At 47.8% G+C, this 12,613-nt stretch overlaps 1 protein-coding gene across 1 annotated transcript in view; it reads right to left on the reverse strand.

The window, feature by feature from the left end:
- Nucleotides 1-2,718: 2,718 nt before the first annotated feature.
- Tctn2 (tectonic family member 2) overlaps nt 2,719-12,613 on the reverse strand; it is a 28,109-nt gene continuing 18,214 nt past the window's right edge. Inside the window, exons 12-18 of the mRNA XM_052168746.1 lie at nt 11,652-11,729; nt 10,770-10,881; nt 7,127-7,233; nt 5,389-5,539; nt 4,064-4,189; nt 3,887-3,975; nt 2,719-3,073 (exon numbers count right to left, since the gene is read on the reverse strand). Coding sequence (XP_052024706.1) covers nt 2,946-3,073; nt 3,887-3,975; nt 4,064-4,189; nt 5,389-5,539; nt 7,127-7,233; nt 10,770-10,881; nt 11,652-11,729 — 791 coding nt within the window. The 3' untranslated portion in view covers nt 2,719-2,945. The remainder of the gene's footprint in view (nt 3,074-3,886; nt 3,976-4,063; nt 4,190-5,388; nt 5,540-7,126; nt 7,234-10,769; nt 10,882-11,651; nt 11,730-12,613) is intronic.

A 12,613-nucleotide genomic window follows, 5' to 3' on the forward strand; every position in this document is an offset into this window, starting at 1 on the left:
TCTCTCGTCTCCTCTCTTCTCCCCTCTTTTCTGACAGGGTCTCATTCTGTAGCCCTGGCTGTTCTGTACTTCGTCTTGTAGACCAGGCTGACCTCGGAACTCACCAAGATTATCCTACCTCCACCTCCTTTTGCTGAAATTAAAGGTGTACATCATCGTGCCCCGCGGCTTTATTTCTTTTTAAATTCTCTTTATTTCTGAGGACTTCATACATGTACACAACCAAATTATGACCATATTCAGCCCGTTTCTCTATCCAACTCCCTCAGTATTCTAAAACGTTCCCCCTCTCAATTTCATGTCTTCTTTTGTGATAATTCCCTAAATCCAATTAATGCTGTTCATGTGTGTATGGGTGTGGGGTCATGCACCAGAAGGATGAGAAATCTACTTATTTATTTACTTATTTTCTTTCTTTCTCTTTCTTATTTTTGAGATAAGGTCCCACGTATGTCAGACTGGACTCAAACTTTCTAAGTAGCTGAGGATGATTTTGACCTTCTTCATCTAACCCATTATGCCTCCTCCAGTGCTGGAATTACAGGCAAGCATGACCACCACATCAGGTCTGTGTTGTGCTGCAGATGGAATCCAGGATGTCATACATGCTAGGCAAGTATTCTCAATAACTTAGGCTTTTCTGTTTTTTATTTTTTTTAATGAGTCCTGGGGTCTGGAGATAGCTCAGGAGTTAAGAACATTTACAACTATTTTTTTTATTTATTATATGTAAGTACACTGTTGCTGGAAGGCATTACAGATGGTTGTGAGCCATCATGTGGTTGCTGGTATTTGAACTCAAGACCTTCGGAAGAGCAGTCAGTGCCAACTGCTGAGCAATCTCTCCAGCCCACAGTTACAGCTCTTAGCAGTAAACTTTAGGGTTCCCAGGACCCAATCAGGTGTCCCACAGCCACCTGTAACTGCAGTTTCAGAAAATTCAATGCTGCCTTCTGACCTTGATGGGTTTCTGCGCATATATACACACAAGCACACAAATAAATCTTTTAAAGAGATTTTTATTATTTTAAAGTGTGTGTATGTGTGTGCAGGACTTGCAGAAGCCAGCATTTAGACCCCGCACCCCATGAGCTAGAATTAGAATGAGCTGCCTCACATGGGAACCAAACCTGGGTCGTCTAAAAGGAGAATATGTGCTCTTAACCACTGAGCCATCTCTCTAATCTAATGGGGGCTGGGAGGAGTCTCTTAACCATTTTGCATGCTGTTGAGTTCTGTCTCATGAGTTTATGAGTACTTAGTTTATGAGTACTAAGTATACAATACTTAGTACCTTCGTGAAGGTACAGAGGATGCAGCCATCATCCTTGGTCTGAAAACATGCTATTAACCCACAAGATACTGGCTCAGTTGCAGCCAGTCACCACCAGCTGCCTTGTCACAGTGATTTGCCAGCCTGGGAAGGGAGCAGTCTGTGGAACTAGGCCCTAAGTGGTGCAGTGTGTGGCCTCTGCAATCCCTCAGCCACACTGCTAGATTCCAATAGTCATGAGACTCTGCAATAACACATAATCTGATGTGTGCTTAAAATATCTGGATTTTCTTACTGCATTCCAAGTAAAATCCAATCCCCTCGCCATCGCAGAGGAGAACGGATATGAGGCTGCTTCTGCTTCCTGCCTTGAGCCCTGGCTCCTTCTGCCGGGCTACACTTCCTCCCTGCTTTCGCCTGGCCTATACACTTGAACTCTGGAATCCTTCAGTTTAAAATACCAGCCCGCTGGACCTTCTCAAAGCTGACTCACTTAGATCTCAGCTCAAATGTCCCGGTTACCGTCAACATAACACAATGTCACCTGAAATGAGGGAGTCTCAACTGAGGGATGACACAGATCTGACAGCCCGGTATCCATGGCTACGGTGAATTATCTCAGTTGCTGATTGATGGGGAAGGTCAGACCACCACTATAGGCAGTGTCACCGCTGGATAGGTGGTCCGGGGCAGTTTAGGAAAGCTGGTTGAGACGTGGTGATGCACTTTTAAACTCAGCACTCAGAAGGGGGAGGAGGTGGATCTCTGTGTGTTCTAGGCAGGTATGGTCTACACAGAAATATAGCATGTAATACTACAGAACTGCTGAGATGGCTCATGGGTAAAGGCACTGTCTACCCAGTCTACCTGTGTTCCCTCCCTGGATACAAAAGGCAGAAGGAGAAAACTGACCTCCCCCCAAGCTTGTCCTCAATGTACTTGTACCTGCATCACTCAAACACAACACAATAATAATAATAATAATATAAAATTCAATTTTAGTTTAAAAGCTTTTATAAAGCATGTTCTAACCCTTTCTCTGGAATATGTGACAGTAATCAATCTTTTCTTTTTTTTTTAAGATTTATTTATTATTATATGTAAGTACACTGTAGCTGAACGGAAGAGGGAGTCAGATCTTGTTATGGATGGTTGTGAGCCACCATGTGGTTGCTGGGATTTGAACTCAGGACCTTCGGAAGAGCAGTCGTTGCTCTTAACCGCTGAGCCATCTCTCCAGCCCCCAGTCTTTTCTTTATGCTTACCTGCTTGCATCAAGTCTGGACAAAAAATAAAACCCCTGTGATTAGAAAGTCATGCTGGGCTTAAGTCTCTGACATTTAGGACACCCTCGATTCCCCTGTAGCCAGCTAGAATTGAGAATGATCATCCTGAGACAATTTGAGCATCTAGATATTTGACTCAAATTCACTTAACACTAAGAATTTGTACAAAAATAGATATTTTGTTTATTAAAATGTTTCGAATAGGCCAGGCATGGTGGAACGTGCCTTTAATCTAGCACTCCAGAGGCAGAGACAGGCAGATCTCTATGAGCTTAGAAACAAGCCAGGGCTACACAGAGAGACCCTGTCTCAAACAAACAGGTTTCAGAGATGCATTCAGGCCTATGGGGAGCCACTGAGTGGATGCTCCGAGTCTTTGAGAAAACTTAATGGCAGCTGGGAGCTGAGTACCAGGCTCTGCACATCCCGACCCAAGGGTGCCTGAGGAGTATGGCCAACAGGAGGAGCAGCAACAGCATCAGGCCTTTGGCCACACACTGAGAACGGGGCTCCCCTGAAAGACAGTGAAAGGCAGTTGTTAAGAGCATGAAGGTCCTCGTGCCCACAGATCACCGAGAAGCCAGGAATGTTGAACGTACAGGGTAAGGCTCTCAAAGGAAAGGATACACAATCTGTTTTTCCACGCAGAAGGCTAGGAATGGGGGTGACTAACAGCCTGGTGGTCTGCAGTATTTATTGGGCCAGGCCATATCAAGACCCCACAACCAGGAGGGGAGGTGGCTCACAGCCCAAATGACCTCTACGCTATCTGTATGACTGAGACCATCGCAGAGCCTTCCTCAGGCTCTTGAGCTAACACAGGTTGTCTGCTCTAGACCCCTTCTTGGATGTGTTTTGATGTTGATTATGCCTCCTTGTGTACTAGGGATGGGATTATACCAGGAAACTTTACCCCAAATTGTACTATGTTTAAATACGCTGGCAATAAATCACCTGAAGTCAGACTCCTGAACTTTGACCCAGCCTGGATGGCTAAGTGGCTTGTTTCCCTCCCAACTGTGAGACTTGCAGAGGACAACCCCACCCCCCCACCCCACCTCTGCCCCACCCCACCCCCGTCCCAATAACTAAGCCATACGAAGTCTTGACTTGGAAGATAATAACTTGGTGACTATTAGTGGTAACCATTCATTGTTATCATAATTTCTAAACATTATAACCATAATTTCTAAACATCAATATCGGTGTGGTTTCTTCTTTTAAGTCTTTTGTGTTTTAAGTTGTCTGGGATGTTTACACGTTGACTCGTAAACAGTTTTAACTGGCACAACATAACTAACAACACACAGAAACCTGGCTTCCCTACCTTGATAATACTGGGTCAGAGGGTACAGAAGTTGGGGCCAGCACAGCTCATTCCGGGCACAGTCGTACTCTGTGAAGTTGATCTGGAATCTACAAAAACATGGGAGTGGGTTACAGGGAGAACAGGAAAGAGGCTGGAAGGAACCTGCACCTGCGAGCCTGTCAGCCATTGGCTTACCTCGTCGGGGGGCGGGGCATCTGCGCAGGGATGTTAATGAACGTCACGGAGGCGCTGAGAGGGAGCAGGTCGGCCTTGTCCTCACAGGTGAGCCCACACTGGTACTGCCAGGTCACTGTGGAAAACCTAGAAGAGGACGATTGTCAGGTAATATGGCCACCAACCACTGAAAGTCTAGGAAGCCAAGTGCCGCAACCACAAGTCTAGACACAGAATGTACAAGTCCTTGTACCCATCACTGGCTGCCGTGGCCAGCTCCCTCCTCCAGTCTAAGTCATTGTATACAAAGATTGCTTGTCTCCAACAGCCTAATAAAAACAGCAGCTGGCCGTATATGGAGGGCATGCCATGCCCGCAGCACAGAACTGAGGTCCTTTTTACATATTATGGCAAGGAACCCTCAAAGCAGTACTGTGGGGACGGGATGCTGCTTAGCCAAAGAGGCCTCGCCCATCCCAACCCTCTGAAGTGGGCCTGATGGGAGATCAGCACCCCTTCTCCTATTCTGGTAACGACTCCCCAGCTTTCCGTGGGGGTCAGGGCCACACCACTCTGTTTAGTGTGTCAGAAACACCAGCCTGGATCCACAGCCTGCCTGCCAGGGCTGCTGATAGTTCTGGCCATAGTGAAATGACCCCAGAAGGAACACATGACCCGGCAGAACAACAACAACAAAAAAAAGTCTGCCTCTATCTCCCTTGATAAGGTGGCCTCTCTTTACTAAGGCCAGGTGAGGCGAGGCCGGTGCCTAACAGGATGCAGGAGGACGCCCCTGAGTGGTAGGACGGTCCCAGGACAAGGTGAGCCGGAGGTAAACAGAAAGAGACCCTCTCTCTGCAGGCTTGGGTATTCTCCCAAACCCAAGAGCAGCCATCACTCTTTGCTAAAGTGGAACCTGTCACATAAGGTAAAGACGCAATGCACAGAATGCCGCAATGTACAGACTGCGTCATCAGTTACATAAGGCTACTGCACATTAAACTGACTAAATTCACACACAGCTCCATGAGCTGAACCTATGGGGCTGGCAAAGCCTCAAACCAATGGCCACATTCTGTCACCAATATGCCACCCAGGCCCACAGAGTTAAATCCCCACGGCACCGAGCAGCCCCCTTGCTAGCCCTGGCCTTCCCCTGATACTGCAGCAACTCTTATACAGAGCTTTACAAATACTCCTAAGGGTGGGTGTCTGTGGCGCCTGCTTACACAGCCCAATTAACTTCGCTCTTAACAATCGCCATTTGCAAGTGTGCAGATTCCTGCCTAGCGTTCCCTAACTCTGTCCTGCTCTGGACTTTGGCAACTCTCAGGGAGGGACCGCACCTGGTCTCCACAGCCAGGATCTCCCGCTGAGCCACCCCTTCCACGGAGCCAGCTTCAGCAGTGAGGATGCGGATGGAGAGCTGGGCAGGAACTTCCGGGCATGTGCCGTTTGCGCTGCTCGGGTCCGCGTCTGGATCTGGGGCATCGGCTCCTGCAGGAATGCCAAGTTAGACTTCTGTTAATAGCAGCTGTTCTACACTGTCACTCGTGATACCCACAGGGTCAGAAGGTGATAAGGTCTGACTCTCAGTCCCCGAGGCACTGCTCTCTAGCAAGGCTGTCTTCACTCCACGACTATACAACCTCACTACGCCCACGCCCACCATCCACAGGCAGAGCAGGTACTACTCACTTAGGTGGTGTCTAAATGCCTCCCTGTGTACTGAATGAGGTCCCAACCCACAGAATAAAACCAAACACGGAGAGTCAGCGTCTGGGGCTACAGGGACATCTCAGTATTTAAGAGCACTTGCCGCTCTTTCAGAGGACCCAGGTTCAATTCCCGGCACAGTCACAATCACTTTGTAATGCCACCTCCAGGGAAGCCCTTTCTGGCTTCCAAGGGTGCCACCACACACACGTAAACTTCCACACAGACACACACATGAATAAATTTAAAAAATCTTTTTCCTAAAATAGAAAAAAAAAAAAAAAAGATCCAGTGTCTATAAGCTTGTCACTGAAAGCCACAGGGTGTGCTGACAGGGACAGTGCAGAGACATGGTAACTAGTTACAAGGCTATTCCAGACACTTATGCCCTAGTAGAAGTCATATAAAAACAGATATTTAGAGGCTGGAGAGATGACTCAATGGTTAAGAGCACTGACTGCTCTTCCAGAGGTCCTGAGTTCAAATCCCAGCAACCACATGGTGGCTCACAACCATCTGTAATGGGATCTGATGCCCTCTTCTGGGATGTCTGAAGATAGCTGCAGTGTACTTACATTTAATAAATAAATAAATCTTTAAAAAAAACAAACAAACAGATATTTAAAACTCATCTGAGCATCTTTGGTTTCTATGAGTTGGATGAATAAGCAATTTGCTGGTTGGCGGCACTACACTAACATAAGCAACCTCTGAGCTCACACATGCTATGCAAGCACTCTCTCTTAGAGCCCCGGTCCCGGCCAGTGCCCTTTTAAAGTGAACCAACCGTTCAGAGCTGCGTGACCATCGCCACTCTCTCTGGCTATCTCCTGATTTTTTTTTTTTGAGTGTTCTAGGATCTGGAAAGTTGGTGCTGGGGCTCAAACCCATACTAGATGCTATGTGGAACCACACCTCAGCCCCAGATTCACTTTCAAACCTCTCAGTACAGAACTCTCCAGGTCACAAGGTGCCACCCTGGTTCCTAATACTCACGACTCCGCTTTCCATACACATCTGTCCATCCTGGGTGTCGCACACAAATGGAGCTAGAGGTTCTGGGTGGTCTGTGTTGGGTTGTCCGCCACTCAGCACCATGTTTTCACTCTTTATAAACTCTCGATGCCAATATTCTTGGGCACTCAAAACAGAAGTGCAAACTGATGTACTCTGGGTATCTTCAAGCCCAGACTCTCAGCAAGAGGAAGCTGGAGATAGCTTCCTCTTTGAGTAAAAGCCATGAGAAAGCTGGGAATAGAAAGATCCCAGCCTAAAGAGAGTCCTGGGCAAATGCAGCAGGCTCTCGAGCCATGACTGCTGACGACAGACTCAGCAGCAGGAAGGCCTGCGAATGCCAGTGTGACTCACGTATGACCTCCAGCCAGCCATCGCTCAGATCGCTGGAGTCCGAGTTGCCTCTCCTCGCAACGTGCGTTGCCTGAATCAGCAAACCCAGTCTCTGAAGGACATTCTCTCTGCAAAAGAGGAAGGTAACACTTCCTAGCCAGCAGTCAGTGGGGCTGGTCCTCGAGGCCTCTTCCAAGAGGGGACATGTGTCTTTGCTGAGAGCCCAGATAAAAATCTGCTGGAGCACCTGGCATTAAAAATAGGATGTGTGTGTGTGGGTATACGCTGAAGAGATGGCTCAGCAGTTAGGAATACCTGCAGCTAGCTGGTGTGCCTTTAATCCTAGCACTTGGGAGGAAGAGGAAGTGGGATCTCTATGAGTTCGAGGCCAGCTTGGTCTACAGGTCAAGTTCCAGGTCAGCCAGGACTACACAGAAAAACTCTTGTCTTGGGAAAACAACAAACAAACAAAACCAACCAACCAGTCAACCAAACAAACAAAAGGAATGCTTGCCGCTCTTCCAGAGGTTTGCCGAGTCTAATTTTTAAATGCATGCTTGCTCCTTGCCTGGTGCCAGCCGTGGCCGCCTCACCCAGCCCCCACGGCTAGGGTTTAATTCCCAGCACCCACTTGATAGCTCACAACCATCTGGGACGCCAGTTCTAGGGCATCTGACAGCCTCTTCTGACCTCTGCAAGCACTGCCTGCATATGGTGCACATATATACAGGTAAAAACACTCATACCATAAAATGAATAAATCTTAAGGGGGGGGAGTGTGCTGGGAGGGGCTGGTGAGGTGGCTCAGTGGGTGGAGGAGTTTGTATGCAGGCCTAACAACCTGAGTGGGATTTCTAGACCCTACAACGTGGCTAGAGAGAGCACTAGCTCCCATGAGCTGTCCTCTGACCTCCACATGTGAAACACATGTATGATCACACATCCTCCCACAAAATAAAGATAAATGTAAAAAAAAAGAGAGAGAGAGAGAGAAAACAAGAAAAATAGTAACTGTTGGGAGGATGTGGGAAACCTGGAGCTGTCCCACTCTGCCTGAAGGATGGCAAAAGGTGCCACCACTGTCGTAAAAGTAGGTTCTGCAGAATCCACAGAACAGGGAATTACCAGATGACCTGGCATTTCAACCCCTGAGGTGAGGTGTCTCCTGCTGTTTCTTCCTGCTGTGCTGTGTACTCCAGCTTGGCTGGCACCTGAGCTTCTAGGCAGTTCTCCCATCTCTGCCACTGAGCTCAGCAGAAGTGCTTGGATAGCCGATGTACACCGCCATATCCACTTCTACCTGGGTTCTGGGGATTCTGTCATCAGGCTTATGGGACAGTGCTTTTACCCATGAGCCATCTCTCTACTTTTTTAGACAGGCTCTTACCAGAGTTCAACAATTTGGCTGGATTGGCTGGCCAGCAAGCAAACCTCCTGTCTCTGCTTCCTCAGCACTGGGGTACAGTAGTATGTTGTCATATCTGGTATTAATACCATGGTATTAGAGATCTGAACTCAGGTCCTCCTGATTACACAGCAAGCACTTCACTGAGTGACCAGCCTCGCCAGCCCTGCTCTTTCATCCACTTACAAGGGAGCAGAGTCTGTCCTTCAGACATCACTTCAGCAAACATTTGTATAATACATAAAAAATTGAATTAAAAACAGAAGAACTTGAGTTAATGACTTCCTCCATTCAACAGACCTTTTCTACGGAGCAAGAGGCCCAGACAGTACAGGAAGCACATTCAAACAGAAACTTGCACAGGCCTGTGTGCAACAGTACACACAGCCAGAGATGGAAGACCCAGATGTCCGTTGGCCCAGGCTAAACAAGATGTGATATAAACAGACATACAAGGCAAGCCGCAGTCACCATAGAAACGGACAGACAGAGTTCTGGTGCATGCTGTGACAAGGAAAATGGCAGGCTGGGTGTGATTCTGTTTGAATATCCAGAACAGGCAAAGTCACAGAAGCAGAAAGCAGGGCGCTTGGTGCCCGAGCTTGGGGAGGCTATGTGGGGGAATAACTACTTACACGTACAGATTCCCACTTTCAGAGATGAAAATATTGTAGAACTAGGTAAAGCCTTTCATAACACCATGAAAGGCTTAAATGACCCTCGAGTATTCACCTTTTCTTGTCTTTAAGTTTTTAGCTCTGTGTGTGTGTGTGTGTGTGTGTATGTATGTGCCATGGTATACATGGGGAGGTCAAAGGTCAACTTGAGTGAGTCAGTTTTATTTTACCACATGAGTCTCGGTCCTAGACTCAGACAGGTCACCAGGCTTGGCAGCAAGTGCCTTTATCTGCTGAGTCATCCTGACAGACCGTTTGTTTGATTTTATGTTGAGACAGGGTGCTATATGCAGCCCAAGGAGCAGCCCTGCCTCAGCTTCTAGAGCGCAGGGATGGTGGCATGAGCAGTGTGTCTGCCTGGGTCACTTACTTTCCATAGTTACATTATGGGAATGTGACACCAACTTAAAACAAAAACAAAAAGAGTCAGAGCTACCAGGATGTCTCAGGGTAAGACACACATACACACACACCAGGGCATGGAAGTACATGTGCACACACACTTGCGTGCACACACACACACACACTCACACACACACACTCACACACACACACTCACACACACACACACACTCACACTCACATTCACACATATACACATACATACACCATACACACATATACACACACATACATACAAACACACACCAGGCATGCAAGCATCTGTACACACACACACACACACACACACACACACACAAAAACACTGGGGTATCCTTGTACCTCTTCTCCCTCCCCCTCTCTCTCACTGTCTCTCTCTCCCTTTCACAGACACACACAGACACAAATACCAGGGCATGCATACCATACCAGGGCATACACACAGAGGCACATATACACACACATACACACAAACACAGTATACATGTTCCTGTGTTCATACACATCACACACACACAAAATAATCATTTCATAAATGTTAAAAACAAATGTGCGTGGGGGCTGGGGAGATGGCTTAACTGTTAAGAGCACTGACTGCTCTGCCAGAGGTCCTGAGTTCAAATCCCAGCAACCACATGGTGGCTCACAACCATCTGTAATGAGATCTGATGCCCTCTTCTGGTGTGTCTGATTATATATTGTACTTATATATAATAAATAAACAAATCTTTAAAAAAAAAAAAAAAAAAAAAACAAAAAACAAACCAAACATGCGTGTCCATTCACTATCACGCCCACTGTGTGTGTCCACCACTATCACGCCCACTGTGTGTCCACTCACTATCACGCCCACTGTGTGTGTCCACCACTATCACACCCACTATGTGTCCACTCACTGTCATGCCCACCGTGTGTCCACTCGCTCTCACGCCCACTGTGTGTGTCCACTCACTATCACACCCACTATGTGTGTCCACTCACTGTCACATCCACGCCACTCACCATAACTTTTCAGTCTTCTCTCTTTGACATTCACACAGGCAGTTAATTTTTAGGAGATCACTTGAAATGCAAGAAACTTCATCAGTGAGACCCATGGGAGCCCGCTTCGGGGAGGTGGAGACAGGGGGACAAGAGAGTTGCAGATCTTCTTGGCTATGTGAGACCTTGTCTGACATAAACCAACCAATGAGAGACTCACCTGAGCTGCGTACAGTTCTCCTTAATCCCAACTTCCAAAAGGCAGCCAGAGAAGGCATTTTCTCCAAATAAAATAGGTCTCAGAGCGGCCGATGTGCACAGGCCCCGTCCAGCTGCAACAGAAGGACAAGCCCTTCAGTTTCCGCTAAATACAAGTAAAGATTTTCTTCAAGGGCTCACATAGCCCAGGCTGGCCTGAATTGATGATGTAGCTGAGGATAGCCTGATCTGCTGATCCTCCTGCCTCCACTTTTTAAGTGCTGGGATGACAGGGATGCACTAACACACCTGGCTAAACTAAACAAAACCAACACCAGCAAGTAAAAGTAAAGTTTCTAGCTTCTGAAAACTGGGGTGTTATTCTAATCCTGTGGTTCCCAACCTGTGGGTCGTGACCCCTTTAGGGGTCACATACCAGATATCCTGCATGTCAGGTAATGACACTGCGATTTGTAATAGTACCGAAATTACATTTATGAAGTAGCAAGGAAATAATTTTATGGTTGCAGGTCACCACAACATGAAGAACTGTATAAAAGGGTCACAGCATCAGGAAGGCAACCCAGATGTTGCTGCTTCTGGCAGGGGTGGGCAACTCTTACTGCCATGCTAGGTGCCCTCTGTTCAGAGGGAACTGTTCTGGCCCCACGGAAGAGCATGATGGGCTATGGCCACAGAGGACAATCCTGCCTGAAACACTCTATAACACCCAGCACTCTAGGTACAACATGCAAGGCAGCCTTGAGTCCCGGAAACCCAAAAAGCAGCCGCTCCCCACACACCATAAACCAAAAGGGCAGCAGATGTTTCTAACTCCAGGCTGGGGGTGTGGGGGGTGGCACAGATCACATTTAGCAAATCACAAACGGAAAAACCGCCTTACCTGGCTGCCAGAGGTGCAACGTGGTGACATTCATCCCATTGGCATGCAGGGCTCGCACCGGCTTGCCAAGCTGGTAACCTAGACACAGAAACCAAAGCAACAAGGGCTGCCGTCTTCCCTCCCATTAAGAAGGTAAGGACAGCCGGGCAGTGGTGGCACACGCCTGTAATCCCAGCACTCTGGGAGGCAGAGGCAAGCAGATTTCTGAGTTTGAGGCCAACCTGGTCTACAGAGTGAGTTCCAGGACAGCCAAGGCTATACAGAGAAACCCTGTCTCGAAAAAAACAAATCCAAAAAACAAAAAACAAAGCAAAACAAAACAAAAAGAAGGTAAGGACAGCAAGAGGGAGGCTGGGGGTGGGGGGTGGGTTTGAAGGTGTTTGGCTCAGGGAGTGGCGCTATCAGGAGGTGTGGCCTTGTTGAAGGAAGCATGTCACTGTGGGGTGGGCTTGGAGACCCTCCTCCTAACTGCCTGGAAGCCAGCCTTCCCTTCACTGCCTTGGGTGTAGAACTCACAGCTCCTTCTCCAGCACCCTGTCTGCCTGGACGCTGCCATGCTTCCTGCCTTGATGATAACGGACTGAACCTGTGAACCTGTGGGCCAGCCCCAACTGAATATCATCCTTTAAGGGAGTTGCCTTGGTCATGGTGTCTCTTCTCAGCAATGGGAGCCCTAAGTTAGAAGCCGAGGGGAGCCTTGGCATTGGCCATTTGTACACACCAGCCCAGCAGCCAGTGCGGCAGCACTTGGGAGGCTGAGACAAGAGGAGGGTGATTTCTATTTACTATTTTGATTTTTTTTTTTGACTTATTAAATTCTTAGCCAGGCGTGATGGATCCCACGTGTAACTTCAGTTCTTGAGGTGTGGAGGAAGGACGCTCATGACGCAAACCACTTACACTGAAGGCCGGGCCATCGACCTAGCAACGGCACTGACATTTCCCAAAACAACTCTTTACAG

Source organism: Apodemus sylvaticus, chromosome 22, assembly GCF_947179515.1.
Source record: "Apodemus sylvaticus chromosome 22, mApoSyl1.1, whole genome shotgun sequence".
Taxonomy (NCBI): domain Eukaryota; kingdom Metazoa; phylum Chordata; class Mammalia; order Rodentia; family Muridae; genus Apodemus; species Apodemus sylvaticus.